Source organism: Nelusetta ayraudi, unplaced genomic scaffold, assembly GCF_046127955.1.
Source record: "Nelusetta ayraudi isolate G7.1 ecotype Tasmania unplaced genomic scaffold, CSIRO-AGI_Nayr_v1 ptg000026l, whole genome shotgun sequence".
Lineage (NCBI taxonomy): Eukaryota > Metazoa > Chordata > Actinopteri > Tetraodontiformes > Monacanthidae > Nelusetta > Nelusetta ayraudi.
Window position 1 is genome coordinate 3,362,501 of NW_027466076.1, and position 20,759 is coordinate 3,383,259.

Sequence of the window (20,759 nt, forward strand, 5' to 3'; positions counted from 1 at the left end):
CCGTCTCCACAAACACACACACACGCACATCTTACACTACAGTGTGCATGTGTGTGTGTGTGTGTGTGTGTGTGTGCATGTGTGTTTTTAGGGTGGATGTTCTTTGATGTTTTGCGAGACGAAGATGTTGCACAGCAGGAAGACGGAGGAAACTTAAACTTTTCAAACCGCTCCATCAAAGATGCGACGGTTTGATTTTTCTTTTTTTGTTTTATAAATATATTAAAACATTTTCAAACAGACTGCAGCTTTTTTCGCAGTACCTGATTACATAATCAGAAGGTTTTAAAACCGCTTCCAATTAGAAGGTTTCTGCTCAAAGTCGTGCAGCTGGAGTTTTTCAAAAAGTTCTGGTAAGGTGAAGAAGAAGAAGGTGGTGAAGAACAAGAAGAACAAGAAGAAGAAGAAGAAGAAGATGAAGAAGAAGAAGAACAAGAACAAGAACAAGATGAAGACGGTGAAGAAGAAGAAGAAGAAGAAGAAGAAGAAGAAGAAGAAGAAGAAGAAGAACAAGATGAAGAAGAACAAGAACAAGAACAAGAACAAGATGAAGACGGTGAAGAAGAAGAAGAAGAAGAAGAACAAGAAGAAGAACAAGAAGAAGTCGTGAAACTCGTCAGTTCAGAAGCATCGACTTTCTGTCTCAACTTTGAGTCTCTGAGGTCACGTACTGCCCCCTGCAGGCCGTCTGGAGACTGCAAAACAGATTCTGCTGAATTTGTTCCATTGGCAGGAAGACAAAGATTGATTTTTTTGATTTTTTTTCCTTTTTCTTAAGGTTGACTCACTGGAGGGGGTCACTGGGGTACTGGGAAGAGTCACTGGGATACTGGGAGGGGCTAACTGGATACTGGGGCATTTTACATACTCCAATTGTGGCCTGTGTTTTTTCTACCTGGCAGTGAGGATGCGGGTTGGAACATCCCATCATGGCGCCTTTATTCTCAAAGATCTGAAAGCAGGGAGTAAAAAAAAACAAAAAACTCTTTCATTTCAGCAACAAGGTAAAGAGAAGCGGTGTGTGTGTGTGTGTGTGTGTGTGTGTGTGTGTGTGTGTGTGTGTGTGTGTGTGTGTGTGTGTGTGCGTGTGTGCGTTTTCTTTTTTTTTTTAACCGGTCCAGTCAAAACCTTCTAAAAGGTCGATGCATGCAAATAAAACAAAGCAGCAGTGAGGTTAAAGGTCAGAGTCCAGACAGAGTGAGGCAGAAACAAGCTGATCCATCAAACTACTTCCACTGAGAGGGAAGGTGGAGCGAGAGAGGTTTTCCATCCTTCCTTCCTTCCTTCTTCATTACACCGAGCGATAAATAAGAACATTAACCTCGTACGGCTTCATCCGTCAGACAAAACACTCTGCATCTTGATTTGCTTTAATGGTCTCGGTGTGCAAAGAACTACCTGCAAACTTATTCATATCCTCGTCGGCTGCTGCTGCTGCTGCGGCTGTTTGTGTTTGCTCAGTGGCCCAGAGGCATCATTAAACTTTTATCCCGGCCAATAGAAGAACATTAAAATGAAAAACTGCAGCGACGGCTTGGAAACAGAGTGATGGGAGCAGGTGTGAGCGTGTGTGTGTGTGTGTGTGTGTGTGTGTGTGTGCGCGCATGTGTGGGCGTGCCTTACCTGGACCCAGGGGTAGACGGCACCGAGGTCCTGGACAAGCTCCGCCCACTTGTCAATCACCTTGACGACCTCGTGCTTCTTCATCAGCGGCAGCGTGACGTCGGACCATGGGTGGAAACACATGACCTTACTGGGAGACAGCAGGGGGCGCCGCGTCAACTTTGTCTTCAGTGAATAAATCAAAGACTGCCACAAATCTGCATTTAAACTTGAATGGGGGGGCAGGTTTGCGGCAAGCCACCACCAGGGGGCGACGGACGAGTTCTGTCAATTCTGCCGTCACTTAAAAAAACCACAGAGCAAGAAATTCAGCGTTGCTGTTGAACTCTTTCAGCGTTTCTTCTTTATTTATTTTTGGCGTTGCCTAACCGTACCACTTTTAATATTTCAACAAATATTTTCAGGAGAAGCACGCCGGCTTCTCGGTAGTTCGAAGAAGATTATTGATATTGGAACACATTATTGATGGGGAAGTTTGGAGACGGACAGAGAGACTCGGCCCTGGAGCGGCAACAGCAGAAGCATCAATAATAATAATATCCGGACTCGCTGTGGACGAGAGCTATTTTTAATAAATTGTTAATGAGTGCTTTACAAGCTGGCAGTGAGTGAGTGAGTCTGTAGGTGTGTGTGTGTGTGTGTTGTGTGTGGGATCGAGTGAAGTTGTGTTCTGGCATGACAGCGTTTGCGGTGTTTCCGTCTCTGTTCTGCGGAGGCAAATGTATGAATATTTCATAATTTTTCTGATGAATTTTGGCAGCTCACGGCATATTTTTTAACAGAGCAGAAAAAACAAAACAAAAACACCACCATACATTAACTCTATTTTTTAACCCTATTTTTTTTAACCCTATTTTAAATAAGCCCGTCAAGTCAGTCAGTTCTCTTTTGCCGCGAGCCTGTTGTGGGTTATTTCGTTGTTGTCGGACGATGAACAACTGAGGCCAAGACTTTAATCGTTAGGAGACTCTCGCGCTCTTCCGTCTCACAACGATCCAAATCCAGCCCCAAATCCCATTTCTCCTCCACTTTCCCCTCTAATTGGCTCTCTGGGTGTTGCTTTGGGCCAATAAGTGGTGCCGCCCGCAATGGATCCACAGCAGGACACACAACAAGCACTGTAAACACACACACACACACACACACACACACACACACACACACACACACACACACACACACACACACACACACACACACACACTTTGAGCCTCTGTGGAATCGTCTAAATCCCAGGATTTGGGAAAAATGTTTAAAAAACAAAACAAAAACAGTTTTTTGTTGTTGATTTTACTTTGGATGGAAGGGCTGCAGCCATGACACGTGACATCCAGAATACTCAGGTGCATTATTTATTTATTTTTGACGACCGTTGATTTGTCGGGTTTACAGACGCCGTTCATGCGCCTTCTCCTCCTTTTAGCGTGTGGAAACATCTCCCCCTGCTGGTACCACAGAGGAAGCGCAGGCACAAACGCAGTCAGCTCCTGTTGATTTGTGTGGGGTTTTTTTTTTATTATTGCTGTTGTCGTTGTTGTTGTGCACAGTTCAAGGCGTTCTGCAGAAACAGGTGGTGTGCCGCGTTCTGATTAGCAGCAATTAGCCTCAACCTCCTAATAGCTGATTATGCTGATGAATCAGAGTTTCCTCAGCGTGACTGATCGTCTTCTTCAGTTTGGACCCAATTACGCATAACATTAATGGAATGATAACCAGGGCTGCATCTTAATCAGGGCTCTGGTTCTATATCCGATATTGCACTCTTCCGGGATGCTGGTGAAGGCACAATAGCGTTTGATTGATTGAAATCAACCCCCTTTATCAATAGGAACACACAGGAAACACATCAATCTAAACCAGCAAACAATTAGAGGTGCACAGTTGTTGTTCTTACCAGACTCCCCGAGCAGCCTTGGACTGGAACAGTGGATGCTGATCAGAACCTGAAGGCACAATCACAAAGGATAATAAATGAAAAAAATAAAATAAAATGCTGAAAAAAGAGATTGACAAATATGAGGAAGAGCAAATAGGGGAAGCAGCTGGAGCAGCCGAGAAACAGCGACAAACACCAAACCAAACAGTTTGCGTGAATGTTGTTGACAGATGCCTTGAACACATTCTGGAAGGTGCAACTCTGGGAAATACTGACCCGGATCCGGAGCATCAGGCTGGAGGGCTGGGAAGTCGTTGTCAAACACGAAGGTGCTGGCATAGTCCGAGTTCACCTGGGAGGAAGCAGGAGGAGAGGCGATGAAGGACGAATCACACACACAAACACGCACGGTTCACACCTGAGCCTACCTGGCCACTGGCGCGCGTGTTGCCGGGACACAGCGGGTTGTCGGCGTCGTACCGGGGCACGTGTTCCTGGGCCGGCTTCTCCACCTGACCCGCCCAGGGTCTCTTCATGCGGTGGGCCGACACCAGCACCCAGGAGTCCCTCAGGGGGTTGTAGCGCAGGTGCTGGTGCTCTAGATAGATAGATAGATAGATAGATAGATAGATAGAAGATTTTATTTGTCACATCACGTTACATGGCAGTGAAATGTTGGTGTGGCCCGATGTGATTGTACGTAGAGGAATAAAGAAAGTGTAAAAAAAAAAAAAAAAAAACAGAATTTAAAAAAAGTTGTAAGTAGCAGTTAAATATAAGTTTTACAATTATACAAAAATACAAAGTTACAAGTTAAAATACAAGTTTAGATGGATAGACAGAACAGACTTTATAAATCCCAAAGGAAATTCAGTTTCACAGCTCATCATCAGCCATCTGCAGTCCGCAGCAAACAGTTCATAGAAAGTGGATTGACCCCCCGCCCCCCCCAAAAAAAGTAAATAGTGTAGTAAACACTCTCCACACGTGTGTTGTTTCTGTCGTTATTTGAAGTAATTCATTATAATTTTCACCGTACAGGTCCGTTTTTAAAACACCACCACGGTTCGGACATGAAGCCTTCGTACCTTTCGGGTCAAACCCGGCTGGTGTGTCGCTGCTCATGCTGCCCGCCGCCTCTGTTTTCAAACAAAACTCGCAAAAGTTCTGCACAACTTCAGCTAACAGCTGCTAGCTGCACAACTTCCTGTTATGGTCACGCGATTCAAACATGCTCCGGTGGGACGCAAGCCACGTGACACGGCAAACTAATCAAACATAGGTGTCAAACTCTGGCCCGCGGGCCACATTTGGCCCGCAGTGTCATTATACTTGGCCCGCGAAGCGATGCAAAATCACGACGAGAGCTGCTGGGCCGCCGCTATTGTACAGCACATCTAATCGCGAACACTACAAATCCCAGAATGCTCTGCTACTATTTTGCAGCGTTAGGACAGGACGTTCATTGAAGTATATTATTTTGACTTAATTGGTTTATTATTGTTGTTTTCTTTTTAAATGTATTATTAACCAGATCAAAGTTCCGGTTAAGCAACCGATCAAAATGTGTGCACACTTGTTGCTTGTTGTTTTGTATTGTTGTTGTTTTTTGCGTTGACTTCAGCAACAACTCTTAAAACCAAAATGAGGGTTTTTGCCACATGCCTGGCAACCCTACAAGCCTCTTGAAGTGATTTCACCCTATTGGGCCGACAACGTTGGAGTTGCTCGCCGATTGGCTGAGCAGCCCCTGAGCCGACCCGGAAGTAGCCGCGCCACGCCCCCTCGGCCGATGGCATGTCGCGAGCCTCCTCTTGCCCCCCTCGCCTGAGAGCCTCGCGTGTGCTCTCGAACTGATCCACGCGCCGTAGGCTCTGCCCGCGCCGCGCCGCGCCGGTTCCCGCTCTCCCCCGCCGCGGCCCTCGTCGTTGTCATCATGTCGGTGTTTCGGATCGCCGCGAAGCTGCTGGCGCTGCTGGCGGCCACCGTCCTGCTGGTGCTGCTGCTGCGGCACTGGCTGCAGCACAAGCGGTACGTGTTCGACCAGGGAGACATCGCCAGACTGGCCAAGCAGTACGCAGGTGAGTGAGTGAGTGGCTGTCTAGGCCGAAGCTGATTGGACTGTGTGAGTGTTATGACCGGAAGTTGCCCATCTCCGTGTGTGTGTGTGTGTGTGTGTGTGTGTGTGTGTGTGTGTGTGTGTGTGTGTGTGTGTGTGTGTGTCTCCTCAGGGCAGGATCACGAACAGGCCTTCTCTAAAGTGGTGGTGGAGCTACGAAAGAGGTGAGTCAGTAGTTGTTATTAGTGAGTGGGCGATAGTTTCACTCATTCATTCATTCATTTATACATACATTCATTATTTGGGTGTCTCTCTTGTTTCTGTGAGGAGCCTTGACTCCTCCCCCTTTTCTGTTCCTTTACTGCCACACCTAATACGTTTCAGCTGTCCCATGTGACCCAGATCCAGTGGTGTCGTCTAGTTTGTTCTAGGTCAGGGTTGTCCAACTCAAACAACACACAGTGGGGTCAAAATTTAAAACTTCGCCATCAGCTGCTTCAAAACGACACAAAACAAGAACCACCATGCTCAGAAATGCATGAAGTAGAGTGCATCCACATACACACGGGTCATGAAAGACTGATGATGAAATTGTCTAAATGTATTGTAAGCAACACAAGATATGCAACGGTCATCTACAGCTGGACTTTAACTGATGTACAGCAGTCACAAGACAAATGTGTTAAAATAAAAAATAAATAAATAAAAAATAAAGTTTCAGCAATCAAGTGCAAAATGTGGCGCAAACACACAAATAAATTCTCTGAAACAGCACCAAAGCAGTGGCCGACTCTCAAACAGCGAGCGTTTATTGTCATTGTTGTTCCACAACAGCATTTGTTGGTGAGTAGCTGAATTTCTGTCAATAAATATCGTCATGCAGATTGAATAGTGAGTAAGAAAGCAATGCAAAGTGGAGAGAATGTCACAGTTGGTTCCGGTCAGTTATCCACCAACCTGTCGCCCAGGTACCCCGGACGCATCCTGCCGGACGAGGACCTGCAGTGGGTGTTTGTGAACGCCGGCGGCTGGATGGGCTCCATGTGTCTGCTGCACGCCTCGCTCACAGAGTACGTGCTGCTGTTCGGCACCGCCGTTAACACAGGAGGACACTCAGGTGAGGAGGCCCCCTACAGGTGACCAGCAGCGGCTGCAACGTTGCGTAGCGTTGCTGGAAGTCTCCTGTGGCGGAGAATTATTTGTAATTAATGCGGTTAATGAAATACACACGTGTTTTTGGACACACCCTATGAATTTAATGTCTTTTGTTTTTCTCGTGACGATTGACATTGCAGTTTCCCACTGAAGGCCTCAAAACTACCTATAACATATAATTAAAACTTTCCCCCCTCCTTCTCCTCCCCCCCCCACCTCCTCCTCCTCCTCCACCACCACCACCACCAGGTCGCTACTGGGCCGAGATCTCCGACACCATCATCTCCGGCACCTTCAGGCAGTGGAAGGAGGGGACAACCAAGAGTGAAGTCTTCTACCCAGGTGACTTCCTGCTCGTCCTGCACTGGAACAGGTTTCACCCATGGATTAACTCACTAACCTCACTCCTCCTCCTCTCTCCCTCTCCCCAGGTGACACCATCGTGCACCGGGTGGGCGAGGCCACCTCGGTGCAGTGGAGCGCCGGCACCTGGATGGTGGAGTACGGCCGAGGCTTCATCCCCTCCACGCTGGGCTTCGCCCTGGCCGACTCGCTCTTCAGCACGCACGACTTCCTCACCGTCTTCTACACCTTCCGCGTCTACTGCAAGGGTCTGCTGCTGGAGGCGGGCACCCTGCTGGCCGAGGCCGGCCTCCTCTGAAGCGCAGAGTCGGAGCTCGAACCAACCGTCCCGCCGGAGACTCTGCGTCTCTCAATCGTGACTGATTTCATGTTTTCAAGTGGCGACGCTTTTTCTCCGAGAAAGTGGCGCCAGAAGCAGATCTGTTTGGAAGAAACCTGAATATTAAACGTCAAGTTTTTTGGAATGTACAGATTTTTTTTTTTTTTTAAGTAGTTCCGCTGTCAGCCGTGAAGCTTTTAGCACCTTCATCGTTGTCATCAAAAGCAAAAGACAGATTTAATTCAAGGACAATCGAGTCTCGGGGTGAATCGGGGGTCAAATGACGAGATGGGCTCACATGAAATGGATTCTCCTCTTTGTTCAGCCATTAAAAAGATGTTCACAGTGAAACAGCTGACGAGTCCAAGTGTTGATCATCAAAAGATTTTCTCCCCCTGTTAATCACTTCCCTTCAGCGCTGAAATGACTGATCTTTAATTAAGTTTTTTTTTTCTTGGGTGGGGGGGGATAAGCATTGTTCAAAGATCCAAAATTTGCCTTTGAGTCAATTTCAAAAAAAGAAAAAAATTTGAACAAGTCTGGCAAAAGCCGCAGTTGTAAGTTATTAGCGTCTGATCCAAAGAAAAGCAAAGAGCTCTTGACAGTCGGTCAGACTGCACATTTAGTGCCATTTTTTTTTCTGGCATCTTAAGCAGCTGTTGAGGTTAATTAAAGCCTTTGTAACAATGCATAATGAAGGTTAAATCACTAAGTGACGGGATGAATTTGCATCCGTCTTTTTTTTTATAGACTATTGAAAAACTCTGAAATGTGCGGATTAAAAAGAAATGTCGAGATTTTATTTTTCCACGTTGGTTCCCGAAGGCCTATGGAAAAACCCGAGGAGCTGAGAGTTGCATGGACGGACGGACGGACAAACGGATGTCAGCATTATGTGTTGCCTTGTCTGTGTGCTGTGACCTGCCCCATCGTCAATAAAAGTTCTGATGTTGTGATTGGATGTGCGGCGACTCCCGAGTGTCAGGTGATTTTACCAGGGGAATTACACAGGTTCAGATGATCTACAGGTACTACCCAGAAAATTAGAATATCCTGAAAAGGTTGTTGTATTTCTGCAGTTCAACTTAAAAAGGTGAATGTGACATATATAAAGGAATAAATCAATATATTTCAAGTTTTTATTTCTTTGGATTTTTCTGATCAAGTCATCCAGCTTAAAAAAAAAACTCAAATTCAAAAATTCTGAAAATTTGATTGTTGCATAAAGTCAAATCTTTATGAAAATCAGCAAAGTTACAACAAGGAACTGCTTGAGATGTCAATTTGCGTGTAATGGCTCAATAAACTTTGTTGGTTTCATCTTTTATGTGAAATTGCCAAAATAAAACAACTTTTACTTGATATTCTAATATTTCGGGTAGCACCTGTAGATGCAATATTGTTGCTGGGGAAAAAAAACAAGTGTCAGCTGCAATCGATCCAGTTTGAAGTAGCAAGCTTTCAAAGATTTCTATTTGTCACGTGTCACATTGCATCACATATCAGTGAGATATTGTGAGTGAGTGACTGAGTGATTTGGAGTCAGTGAGTCAGTTGGTGAGTGGATGATTGAGTGAGTCAGAGGATGGGTGAGAGAATGAGTGAGTGAGTGAATGAATGAGGTTTTCTGGTGGGCTTTTTTTTAGGGGGGTAGGAGGTCCTGATCCACATTTCCTACTCAGAGGAAACGTGCAGTGTCGTTTTGTTGGAGCGATTCATCTCGTTTAGTAAACACACAGACAGGATGATCCCATAAGGGCGTCCAATAAAACGGAGGCGGAGGGAGGGGCAGCAGGACGGAGGGACGGATGGACGGCTGCATCCATCCTCACTTAGCGCGTAAATGTCATCAGGATGCAGGTGTGCATACTGTGCCCCCCCCCCCCCCCCCCACCTCCACCCCCACCCCGTGTCCATCTCACTAATCTCCCGGCCGGTTGCATTATTATCTCACATATGGATTATGTGTCAGGCGGGACAAACAGGGCCGCTCCTCTTTAAGCCGTCTAAAGGAGATGTATTCCAAAATCGAAGGCGGCGCTGAAATACCAGGTCACCCCACCACCACCACCACCAAGGCGTGGGGTCACGCCTTAATGGGACAGACGCCGACCTCTCTGACTAATGACTCCTCCCCCGAGGAGGCAGCAGCGGCTCTCAGTCTCTCTAGCACACACACACACACACACGCACACACACACACACACACACACACACACACACACACACACACACACACACACACAGAAAAAAAAATCAACGAGAATGAATGAGAACATTCAGATTTAGACCGGAAGAAGGTTAAATGGCAATATTAGAATGCTATATATGACAACAATTTATTATAATATTACTATTGCACACACAATAGAGAGAAACTGAAAATGAGTCCAAATATAAACTTGATGATAGAACATTTTTTGGGGGCACTTCTCAGTTTGCTCAATTAAGTTAATTTGTTCAAGAATAATATTTATCCTTAATCTTTGCTGCTGCTATTTGTTGACTAATGAAGGTTTATTCTATTCTAACTAGTGAGAAAAACTGTCCATTCTTTAAGATCAAAAAAATCTTTATTCAAGTGCAACAATGTGGCTACAATGTGGTATTTATGGAAAAATCACTTGCATGGAATTCTCTGAGATAATTCACGCGACACAGCACTGCAAATACTCACAAAACGTCACAAAAAAACAACTTTAGGATGAGTTAACTAAGTTTACGAGTCAAAAGTTTGGACACACGCCTTCTCATGCATTTCATTTTTTTCAAGTGAACTTTAAGTACAGTAAAATACATCAAAACATTAATAACAACAACTTAGGCACCACCGCGAAAACCTGCAACTACGGTGGCCCGAAAGTGACGTACGCTAACAGACCCCACCCACCACCACCAGCAACGCCAGCGGCAGTTTGCAGCGGTTTTCTTCAACCTGCGACCGGATGGAACTTTCATACCAGTCCATGAAGATCTACCACCAGGCCCGCGAAGCGGTGAGTGGCTCAGCAGGGCGAGTTTCTGTTTGTTGGCGACAACTTTTGTTAGCTTTGTGATGCTAATGTGAGCTGCTTTGGACGCTTTCTAGACTTTTCCCACGCTTCGGTGGTCTTTCTCACTCCTTCTATATTTAACTACATACGCACCTACACCTCAAGCAGATGAGCGAGGATGTAATATATATATATATTTTTTTTTAAATAACAATTTAATAACCATGTTTGTATTCAGAGGTTGTTGGCGTCGATGGTTGCCTGGATACGGAAATCAACCGCTCGGTATTCTGTCGCCCCCTATTGGGTATTGGAAAAACTACAACATCTGTATATTATACACTCATGGAAGTATTGAATTACGTCGATATTTCACACGCGTGGACACGTAACATCTACAACTGCACGGCACTTGAATAAAGAAGTCAAAACATTTCAGCACCGCGTTTAGGCCTCAAATGATGCGTTCAAGTGCATGGCACAGGGGTCATGGCATCCTACCTCACATGTAATTATTTATAGTGGGGATCTAGCTGCATATGTCAGAGGCAACAGTGGCACATCACAGTTCAGTTACTTACATTTTATCGTTAGCATCACACGTCTATTTGAAAGATGCGTTTACAGTCTGATTTACTAAGCAGAGACAGCTAGTCCACTTTGAAGTCTCAACTTTGATGTCTGTTCTTTCATGTCGCCCTGCCCGTCAATGCTTAATGTTGGCAATTAGAAAAAGAAAAAAAAAAAGGTGGGGCTCTGAATGGAACATCGCGATTGGTTGTTGTAGCTTCTTAAAATGAATTCAGAAGAAAAAAGTCACCCCATGAATTCAATGAATTCAGTGCCATGATGGAACTGTCCTATCAGTCCCTGAAGATCTACCACCAGGTCCGCGAGGCGGTGAGTGAGAGAGTCAGTGAGTGAGTCAGTGAGTGAGTCAGTGAGTGAGTCAGTAAGTCAGTGAGTTACTAGGTGAGTTAGTCAGTCTGACCTTCTCCCCCCCCACCCCCCCACCCCCTGTGGTGTCGTCACCCTGCAGGACGAGCGGCGCACCGAGCTGAGGAAAAGGAGCCTGCTGGTGCTCATCCAGCACCACCTGCTGGAGTGCGGCTACGTGGCGGCGGCCGTGGCTCTGGACCAGGAGACGGGCGGCTCCCTGCGGAGGTTCCAGGCCTGCGACAACGTGGACCTGGAGGTGGTGCTGTGCGAGTACGAGAGCTACCACTACTGCAAGCACAGCAAGTACCCCAAGTTCATCCGCAAGGCCACCGAGGGCTCCGGTGAGTGCAGCACCCACTGACCCACCCACCCAGTGACTCACCCACCCACAGCCTCCCCTGGGCTCAGTTTGGACTGAAGAGTGTTTTTGTTGTGTTGTGTTGTGTTTGTGGTCATCAAGATGAGGAGAGACACAGCAGGAGCGCTGGAGCCAGGAGGTGAGTCTGTCTATCAGTCGTAGCAGTAGCAGTAGTAGTAGTAGTAGTAGTAGTAGTAGTAGTAATAGTAGTAGTAGTCGTAGTAGTCGTAGTAGACAAAAACTGTCATATGTCTTTACATGTACATGTAAGATAAAATACTATATTATCATTATTATTATTATTATTATTATTATTATTATTATTATTATTATTATTATTATTATTAATAATAATGAAAAAACAGAAAAAAACTCTGTGTGTGTGTGTGTGTGTGTGTGTGTGTGTGTGTTCCTGTCCCAGGGTTCTCTCAGTGAAGCACCTCCCCAAGATCCCCCCCCGCCAGACCAGCCCTCCGCCGCCTGACAGAGGAACCAAGAGGACGACGGGCGGCCCACACACACACGTACGCCCTCATACACACACACACACACACAGATACACACCACGTAAAAACACTGCCACTCTCCTGTGCAATACGCTGAGCGACTGTCAATCAGGACCTGAATGACCCACATTCAAAGCTTCTTTATGGTCCATATAAAAAGGTTCTCTGTTTTATCTGGAGGAAGATTTTTTTCAATAAATATCAATGTTGACCACTGACCTCCAGCTGACCTCTGACCCCCGCCCAGGAGAGCACCGGGCCGGGAGGAGCTCCAGAGTTGCCCACCTTCGGACTCACAGTCGCCCCCATCAGGTCGCTGGCCTGCGGAGAGGCGGCGGTGCCGGCCAGCAGGAAGGTACCGTGATGAGTCTCTGCTGCGGGCCTCAGGGGTCAGGGGTCAGGGGTCAGACGGTATTTCCCACCACAGATTGATTCTTCTTCTTCCTGTCGCAGAGCGCGTCGTCGGGCGACGGCAGGCGTTTGACGCACGACGTTGTCGCAGGAGGAAGCAGCGACTCGGAACACCTGGTAATAAATAAATAAATAAATAAATATGTAATAAAAATGATAATAATAATCTCCTTCTCCTCCTGCTTCTTCTGCTACCCCTCCTCCTGTACCTCCTTCTTTTCCTCATCCCCCACCTCCTCCACCTCCTCCTCCTCCTGCAGGAGCGGCTGCTGAGGCCTCTGAGTGGATTCTGTGGCCTGGGCAGTGAGATGAGTGAGCTGGCTGCCATCATCAGCACGGTGAACACACACACACACACACACACACACACACGACCTTACCGCTGACCTAGATCTCTAAACTAAATCTAAACTATCATATTCTTTTACTTATAAACATCACAGTCCACTGCCTGGGATCAGATGTTCATGTAGTAACAACGATGTCCACAAGGGGGCAGTAAAAGACCGAGCATGGTTGGATGATAGCGGCGGTCCAGGTTGTTTTTATCAGTAATATTTTTGCAAGGTTTTAATTCTAACCCCCCCCCCCCCCAAACAGAACATCTACGTCCAGAACCCCAACGTGTGCTGGGACGACATCATCGGCCTGGACGACGCCAAGCGGCTGGTCAAGGAGGCGGTCGTCTATCCCATCAAGGTGCCACCTTTGCAAAAAACAAAACACCCTGAAGGGGGCGGGGCCAGTCAGGTGACATCATCAAGCCTGATCTATAGGCTTGATCTTACAGATTGATCGGACGGACAGGAAGCGGCACGTGTGTGCAGTGAAATGAGGTGTTGATAGATAAACACACGCGCACACACACACACACACACACACACACACACACACACACACACGCACCTCCATCATCATCAGCAGGGCGTGGACACGCGGCTAAATGCCGAGAGCCAATCAGCTCGTCTGCATCCTCTGGTTGACATTTACGCGGCCAGATTTTCGCCGTCCTCCATCATCACGCCGTTCCCCAGCCTTTTTATTCAATAACGCCTTCCCACAATCCCCGGCGCCCGGCGACATCATCATTATTATTCATTCTGCAGGTTAGAAGGTCAGATCCAGAGTGATTTGTTGGCATTTGGAGGGAGGAGGGGGGGTGGGATGTAAAGCACGTTAGTCTCTCTGGATGAGCTGATGAGGACCTGAGCTGTGTGTGTGTGTGTGTGTGTGTGTGTGTGTGTGTGTGTGTGTGTGTGTGTGTGTGTGTGTGTGTGTGCGTGCACGTGTCAGTACCCCCAGCTCTTCACAGGCATCCTGTCCCCCTGGAAGGCCCTGCTGCTCTACGGACCTCCAGGTGGGACCTTCGCCCCTCGTCGAGCCCTTCCCAGCATGCACCACTGCTAGTAGTGACTTCCACCTCTCTCTCTCTCACACACACACACACACACACACAGGCACGGGCAAGACGCTGCTGGCCAAGGCCGTGGCCACCGAGTGCAACACCACCTTCTTCAACATCTCGGCCTCCACCATCGTCAGCAAGTGGAGGGGCGAGTCGGAGAAGCTGGTCCGGGTGGGTGATCGCCCTCTCACTCTCTCTCGCTCCCCATCTCCATCAAACACACACGCAGTTCAAGGTGTTGGACAATATTTCATTGTGTGTGTGTGTGCAGGTCCTGTTTGAGCTAGCCCGCTACCACGCCCCCTCCACCATCTTCCTGGACGAGCTGGAGTCTGTGATTGGCCAGAGAGGACACAGCTTGGGGTGAGTGAGTGATTTACATATACACATAATGAATGACTCACTCTCTCTCTCTCTAAATATATATTTATATATATATATAAATACATATACATATATATATATATACATATACATATATATATACACACACATATATATACACATATATATATACATATACATACACACACACACACACACACATATTTATTGTATGTGTATATATACACACATATATGTATGTGGCAGGCAGGAGCACGAATCGAGCCGCCGGCTGAAGACGGAGCTGCTGATCCAGATGGACGGACTGACCCACTCAGACGACCTGGTGTTTGTGTTGGCCGCCTCCAACCTGCCCTGGTCCGTACAACGCAACACACAAAACACACACAACGCCAACAACACATCCCAGTCCCATCAGCGACAACAAAACACTCAGTATTTTGGACGTTTTTATTTACAATTTGTCATCCACCTGTTGCACGCTGCTGGTCAGCGGGCAGCTAGCGCCACCTAGTGGACCTGAAAAGTCAGCTGACGTCACTCGCATGCAAAAAACAAACAAACAAAAAAAACCCCGACAACTTTTGAATCATATTATGTCACAAACAAATCAGCACTTGGATTCTTAGACTGATGCAAATATCTGAAACCACGCACATGATGGAGCTACACTGTGAGGTTTTCAGCCCCGCCTACTCAGAAGTATCACGCTTTGATTGGAGGAGAATTTAACACAGACAGAAAACTCTTCACTTTTCTTCATCATTATTATGATCTTCATGACTATTATTGCAACCGCTGCCAGGGACCTGGACCACGCCATGCTGAGGAGGCTGGAGAAGAGGATCCTGGTCGACCTCCCGACCCCGGCCGCTCGTCAGGCCATGATCTCCCATTGGCTGCCACCCATCAGCAGCTCCGCCCCCACTGGGGGGGTGGAGCTACGGACAGAGCTGGACTACGAGGTCCTGGCAATGGTGCGTTCGGGTTCGGGTGATGATGATGATGATGATGATGATGATGATGATGATGATGATGATGATGATGATGATGATGGCGATGGTGGTGATGATGTTGATGAAGATGATGATGATGAAGGTGACTCTCTTCTAGAGGACGGACGGATACTCCGGCTCCGACGTGCGGCTGGTGTGTCGGGAGGCGGCCATGAGGCCGGTCCGCAAGATCTTCGACCTCCTGGAGTCGCCCCAGCAGGGTGGACACACACACACACACACACACACACACACACACACACACACACACACACACACACACACACACACACACACACACACACACACACACACACACACACACACACACACACACACGGTTGTTGTTAGTTTGTTTGTTCCTCCTGGTTTTTATCTTCTCTGTGTTTTTCCGTCAGGAGATTTCCTGGACGTCCCTGCGGTCCGCCTGGAGACGGTGACCACGGCCGACGTGCTGGAGGTCCTGGACCACACCAGGCCCTCGGCCGGCCACCTCATGGACAAGTACACGGCGTGGCAGCGAGACTACCAGTCGGTCTGAACCAGCTGGAGCAACAAGTAAGAAGGAGCATCGACGCACAAGCCACCTTCCCTCCTCTCAGGGACCCTGAACGCAACAGTACTGCGATTTATTTTCCCCCAGTGGCCGCTCAAAGTACTGCAGCTAAAAAACCCAATGTGGCCCAAAAAGTATTTTTCCCCATTACAGCGCAACACAAAAATAAGCAGGATGACCTTTGACCTGAAACACATAATCACATCTATTTATGGTAGATTTTTAAGTTCTGGACTTTCAACCTTTCTAAAAAAAATAAATATAAAAATGCCAGAAAATCCCCTTGAAAAGAGTTTTTCATTCCCAGCATGATGTCGCAGCTCGTTCTGAAGCATCATGGGAGTTACAGAGGCATGATGGGAAGTCACAATACGCCCACATGCTCTATGGGGGCCGAATGATGTGGAAGTCACCTGGAAGCCAAAAGCTTTTTTTCCAGCATCTGCGCTAGTTAGTTTGCTAGCCTGCTAGCCTGCATTGAAATGAAATGTAAAATCTCCCGCGCGACCCAACTTTGAAGAGGATGGAGACAAAGATTCCTTTATACGCAGCTAGAGACTGAGTGAGAACCTACAGGGAAGCTGCAGTGTGCGGTGCAGCTCTGTGGGGGGCGCCGTCCCGACGCCAGAGGCGGCTCTCACAGCAGGTTGGCCAGGATGTGGTCGACGGCGTCGGGGAAGCTGCTGCAGGTCAGGTGCGGACGGGGCTCCACCTTCCCCTCGTCTCCCGGACGGTATTTACCTGCAAGGGAGGGGGAGGAGGGAGGAGTTAGGGGGCGGCGGCGTTCGGAACCGCAGAGCAGCTTCCAACGCCCTGGATGTCTATGGACTCACCGGTTTGGACCAGAATCCCCAACATTCCTGCATTCTGGGCTCCGCCCACATCATCTCTGGCATCCTGTTAAGGGTGGGGGGAGGAGTGGGGTTATTCAAGGTTTTATTTTTTAGGTTTCATTTTATTTATGTCTATTTTTAGGTTTTATTTTATCGATTTTTGATGTATTTACTTACATTTTTAAGTGTTTTATTTATTTCTAAACATTTTTTTGTTTTATTTTTGACTTCACAATAGGAAACTATGGCCATAAATTGCTTTTCCCAGGTGACTCACATCTCCGATCATGACGGCCTCTTCAGGACGGCATCCCAGCTCACACAGAGCCTGAGTGAAGAGACACAGTGACCCGTCAGCATGAATTCAACTCTAAACACAGACACAAGACACAACAGCACCTGGCTGAAGACACACACATATACACACACACACACCAGTGGCTCTTTGGTTGACTCATGATTCGATTCTTGCGGTCACGACTTTCTATTTATATTACACAAAACTACTGCTGCTGAACTACTAAAAAAATCAAAACCCTTCAACATGTGTTCACACTCAGAAATCACGTTGTTACATCAAAAAAACTGCACAAAATAAAACCGGAGGCTGAGCTGCTCGCTCTTTATTCCCCACCAGAAGGTTATGAATCAATTCAGAATTATTTTTTTTCTCCCCCCATTTGCTCCTCAGAGTTTCTGACCGACCTGAGTGAAGAAGGTCTCCTCGGGCTTCCCCACCACCACCGCTCGACACTCTGCAGCAAACTCCAGGCCGGCCACGAAGGGACCAGGGCCCAGAGCCAAACCATCCCCACGCCGGTAGTAGCGTGCCTTGTGGACGGCGATGAGCGGAGCGCCGTCCAGGATCATCCTGCCAGGGGGAGGTGGAGGAGGTGGACAGAAGATCAGGGCCAGGAAGAGGAGGAGGAGGAGGAAGAGGACAGAAGATCAGGACCAGGAAGAGGAGGAGGAGGTAGACAGAAGATCAGGGCCAGGAAGAGGAGGAGGAGGTAGACAGACGATCGGGACCAAGAGGAGGAGGAGGAGGATTGAAGATCAAGATTAGGATCAGGATCCATCACATCACAAACCATAAAAAAAATCAAAACAAGGTCGAAATAAACTCGCTGGACCAGATTCACTCGTTTGCGTCTCCACTGCTGCAGTTTGATAAAACAGATTCAAATTTGAATCAATAGAAATCTGTGACCATGTGTCAGTTTTTTTCCCTCCTTCACTCTGTGGAGCTGCGCACCTGAAGGCCTGGTTGAGAGTCTGGTAGTTAAAGTGATCAGGAGCGAGTCCCACCACCACGGCGTTGGGCTCTGACGTGTCCACACCTGCAGGGGGCGTCGATTAGGCGGTTAGCGCCAGGCCACACACACACACACACACACACACACACACACACACACACACACACACACACACACACACACACACACACACACACACACACACACCTTCGAAGTCCTCCAGCGAGCTGTCCTCCAGCAGCAGCAGCGGTCGGTGTCCTTTCTGCTCCACCAGGCTCCTGGCGGCGCTCAGGGACGTGAAGATCTCCGACTCCTGGGGTCAGGGGTCAACGAGGTTGTGAGGTCAGTGGTGTGGTGTGTGTGTGTGGGGGGGGGGGGGTGTCAATGGCGAAGATGGAGATCAAGAAGAAAAATAGGTCATGAAAAGTGCATCGAAAGTAAAGGAATAATTAAAATAAAGAGGCAAAAGAATGATGAAGATAAATTATGTCTGAAAACTGACTTCTTTTTTTTTTCTTTTTAAACACGGCTCTCTGACATCTCACCTGCACGTCAAAGCGGAGGCGCTGCAGTCGGGCCAGCAGGTTCCTCTTGCTCTCCTTCGTCGTGTTGGTCACAAACTTGATGGCGAGCGGCGCCTGACGCAACCTGCACGCACAAAAACAAACAAAACAAAACAAAACAAAAAAACAAGTCAGTCAGAACCCAAACCTGTCTGTCTGTCTGTCTGACATTAAAGCAACATGTTTTCAACACATCCCATGATAGATTCTTTCCTCCTATGAGGTGGCTCAACAAAACACTCCATCCATCTGCTGCTGCTCCGGCCCCCTCTGTCACATTTTAGAATATAATTTCTTCAAAATTTGGCCGGCCGGATTGAAAAACTTAATGGTCAGCATATGGGCCCCCGGGCCGTAGTTTGCCCGACGCCAGGTCTGACCTGTTGAGGGCTTCCTGTGCTCCGGGCACGGCCACGTCCTCAATGTGAAGAGTTCCACTTAGGTCGATGAGGACGGCCTTCAGGGCTCGGCGGCTCGCCATGGTCAAGACCTGCAGAGGAGGAGAGAGAGACAGAAAATATATATAGAATAAATAATAATGAAAATTATGACTAAACAAATTTTGACTACAAGCAATCATGATAAGTATGCATATGTTGAGATTTCTATTTTAAGTTTTTAATTTAAGCTCTCTGTAAATGTATTTCTTTGGGTAAAGGTGCAGAATGTAGAATATAAGATTATTCTTTCTGCTCATTTTCATTCAAGGAGTTGGGAATGATTGTGTTAGCATCTAATTGTTTTGTTTTAACTCGATGAATGAATGAAATAAAAACTTAAACTAAAGCCAACACAGGCAAAAAGGTCAAACAGTTTCTGCTAATTTTGGAGCCGTGCGAATCGCAACGTCAGTTCAGCGGTTGCAAATTTTCTGTTTAAAAAAAAAAAAGAAGAAGAAAAAAAAAGTAAGTCAAACAAAATAAAATAAAGCTCATTCTCCCTAAATAAAGAGATTAAATGTCCATAATCAGAGTTGATCAGAGATTACGGCCTCGTCAAACCTGCTTCATCAGGATGAACCCTGAGGATTACTCAGCGTTCCGCTGCACTAAATGTGAGCCCTGAAGGATTCTGGGTATTAACTGTTGCACTTTGACAGAGCGATCCGTCATTATTTAGACATGATTTGGATTTATTGTTTCTAATGTATTTATCGATGCGAGGGTACAATTAATGCTTCTTATTCCTGCAGGGGGGGAGAAACACGCACACAGCTCGCAGCGTGATCACGTGGTTGTAGAGGATATTTTACCCAGCCTAGATATTAATGATTTCACTTCTCTATTTATTGTTTTTAGTGAGTTTACTCTCATGTCTGCATATGAACGAACGTCACATCATTAATGTTATCCCGAATTATCTTCATGTGATTTTGTGTACAAACAAATTAATTTTGTTAGAAATGTTTTTTTCTTTTTCTTCTTTTAATTTTGTAGCTTCCAAGATTTTTGTTCGTCAACGCGTCGCAGCATTTCCGGTTTGTTGCTGATTTATTTTAGGAAATTAAATAGATGAAGGTTTAATTCCCTGCACCTGAAAGTTGATTAAAACTCTGATATTCCACCCAGTAAATCAGAGGCTAACATGCCGCAAACGCAAGCTAACCCTGGCGTGTTGCGTTCACTGACCGACCCCTCAGCTCGAAAACGTTAAGAATCATCTCCAGACCCGTAAGTGCGTGTGAACGAACTCTATCATCATATTTCCCCCCATAATAACTCAAACAGGTGGGTGACATTTACCTGCAAACGCCGCTAACAGAAGTTACATCTCTCCTACTTCCGCTTACAGGCGAGTTTTCTTCTTCGCCGCCTTAATCCCGTGTCTGCGTTGTCTCTCGCTCGCCCTCTAAAGGGAAACTGCAGAAAACCGCAGAGAAGTCTGCCTCATCTGCAGTTTGTCCCAATTTCAACACTCTTCACCTTCAACTTTTCCGATGCACTTTTGCTCGTTTTCCCCCTCAACCCCCCCCCCCCCCCCCCCCCCCCCCCCCACACACACACACACACACACACAAACCCATCGCCATTATTTCAGGGTCATTTTATTTGTAATCACGTAAGAGGGTTATCGCTAACCACTTAATCACTCATTAGAATGATAAAAAAAAAAAAAAAAACATATGTGCCTCATTGCACTAACAACCAACAGATGTATCGCATTAGCGGGTGTTTTAGGGGCGCGCTGATAGATTTAATATGGTG

The 20,759-nt window shown here is 46.9% G+C and overlaps 4 protein-coding genes across 8 annotated transcripts in view; 2 read left to right on the top strand and 2 right to left on the bottom strand.

Moving 5' to 3' along the window:
- The window catches only part of galt (galactose-1-phosphate uridylyltransferase), a 13,070-nt gene extending 6,414 nt beyond the window's left edge, over positions 1 to 6,656 (bottom strand). Inside the window, exons 1-6 of one of the 3 annotated variants that reach the window (XM_076029076.1) lie at positions 6,516 to 6,656; positions 3,928 to 4,097; positions 3,776 to 3,851; positions 3,518 to 3,566; positions 1,624 to 1,753; positions 896 to 952 (exon numbers count right to left, since the gene is read on the bottom strand). In XM_076029076.1, the coding sequence (XP_075885191.1) occupies positions 896 to 952; positions 1,624 to 1,753; positions 3,518 to 3,566; positions 3,776 to 3,851; positions 3,928 to 4,035 (420 nt within the window). In that variant the 5' untranslated portion in view covers positions 4,036 to 4,097; positions 6,516 to 6,656. Of the gene's footprint in view, positions 1 to 895; positions 953 to 1,623; positions 1,754 to 3,517; positions 3,567 to 3,775; positions 3,852 to 3,927; positions 4,098 to 4,587; positions 4,871 to 6,515 lie in introns of those variants that run through there. The other 2 variants (XM_076029077.1, XM_076029075.1) reach the window with 2 other exon arrangements.
- Positions 5,281 to 8,356, top strand: sigmar1 (sigma non-opioid intracellular receptor 1). The gene is made up of 5 exons (XM_076029079.1): positions 5,281 to 5,580; positions 5,731 to 5,782; positions 6,527 to 6,675; positions 6,963 to 7,055; positions 7,145 to 8,356. The coding sequence occupies exons 1-5, from the start codon at positions 5,436 to 5,438 to the stop codon at positions 7,372 to 7,374; spliced, it is 669 nt and encodes a 222-aa protein (XP_075885194.1). The 5' UTR covers positions 5,281 to 5,435; the 3' UTR covers positions 7,375 to 8,356.
- A 1,898-nt stretch (positions 8,357 to 10,254) lies between these two features.
- Positions 10,255 to 17,568, top strand: katnal2 (katanin p60 subunit A-like 2). 3 transcript variants are annotated; one of them, XM_076029082.1, is made up of 16 exons: positions 10,255 to 10,391; positions 11,428 to 11,668; positions 11,788 to 11,824; positions 12,107 to 12,209; positions 12,439 to 12,546; positions 12,645 to 12,719; positions 12,863 to 12,940; positions 13,203 to 13,301; positions 13,896 to 13,959; positions 14,060 to 14,178; positions 14,279 to 14,370; positions 14,599 to 14,709; positions 15,158 to 15,329; positions 15,466 to 15,568; positions 15,746 to 15,905; positions 17,428 to 17,568. In XM_076029082.1, exons 1-15 carry the CDS (start codon positions 10,341 to 10,343, stop codon positions 15,886 to 15,888), a joined length of 1,596 nt encoding a protein of 531 aa, XP_075885197.1. In that variant the 5' UTR covers positions 10,255 to 10,340; the 3' UTR covers positions 15,889 to 15,905; positions 17,428 to 17,568. The 3 variants fall into 3 exon arrangements, with proteins under 3 accessions (XP_075885197.1, XP_075885195.1, XP_075885196.1); XM_076029080.1 differs by lacking the exon at positions 10,255 to 10,391 and adding an exon at positions 11,131 to 11,288; XM_076029081.1 differs by lacking the exons at positions 10,255 to 10,391; positions 17,428 to 17,568 and adding exons at positions 11,131 to 11,288; positions 17,005 to 17,199.
- On the bottom strand, positions 14,789 to 20,441 carry hdhd2 (haloacid dehalogenase-like hydrolase domain containing 2). The gene is made up of 10 exons (XM_076029083.1): positions 20,298 to 20,441; positions 18,936 to 19,045; positions 18,538 to 18,640; positions 18,200 to 18,305; positions 17,992 to 18,076; positions 17,442 to 17,607; positions 17,014 to 17,064; positions 16,737 to 16,800; positions 16,478 to 16,644; positions 14,789 to 15,549 (listed from the first exon to the last, which is right to left on the bottom strand). Exons 2-9 carry the CDS (start codon positions 19,034 to 19,036, stop codon positions 16,541 to 16,543), a joined length of 780 nt encoding a protein of 259 aa, XP_075885198.1. The 5' UTR covers positions 19,037 to 19,045; positions 20,298 to 20,441; the 3' UTR covers positions 14,789 to 15,549; positions 16,478 to 16,540.
- Between the last annotated feature and the right edge of the window lie 318 nt (positions 20,442 to 20,759).

Excerpts from the sequence above, each read along its gene's own strand:
- sigmar1 (XM_076029079.1), top strand. The coding sequence starts at position 5,436 with ATGTCGGTGTTTCGGATCGCCGCGAAGCTGCTGGCGCTGCTGGCGGCC. Across the intron at positions 5,581-5,730 it reads ACTGGCCAAGCAGTACGCAG|GGCAGGATCACGAACAGGCC; the intron begins GTGAGTGAGTGA and ends GTGTCTCCTCAG. Across the intron at positions 6,676-6,962 it reads TAACACAGGAGGACACTCAG|GTCGCTACTGGGCCGAGATC; the intron begins GTGAGGAGGCCC and ends CACCACCACCAG.
- katnal2 (XM_076029080.1), top strand. The coding sequence starts at position 11,235 with ATGATGGAACTGTCCTATCAGTCCCTGAAGATCTACCACCAGGTCCGC. Across the intron at positions 11,825-12,106 it reads AGGAGCGCTGGAGCCAGGAG|GGTTCTCTCAGTGAAGCACC; the intron begins GTGAGTCTGTCT and ends TTCCTGTCCCAG. Across the intron at positions 12,547-12,644 it reads CGGTGCCGGCCAGCAGGAAG|AGCGCGTCGTCGGGCGACGG; the intron begins GTACCGTGATGA and ends TTCCTGTCGCAG.
- hdhd2 (XM_076029083.1), bottom strand. The coding sequence starts at position 19,036 with ATGGCGAGCCGCCGAGCCCTGAAGGCCGTCCTCATCGACCTAAGTGGA. Across the intron at positions 18,641-18,935 it reads GCACAGGAAGCCCTCAACAG|GTTGCGTCAGGCGCCGCTCG; the intron begins GTCAGACCTGGC and ends TTGTGCGTGCAG. Across the intron at positions 18,077-18,199 it reads CTCGCTGGAGGACTTCGAAG|GTGTGGACACGTCAGAGCCC; the intron begins GTGTGTGTGTGT and ends CGCCCCCTGCAG.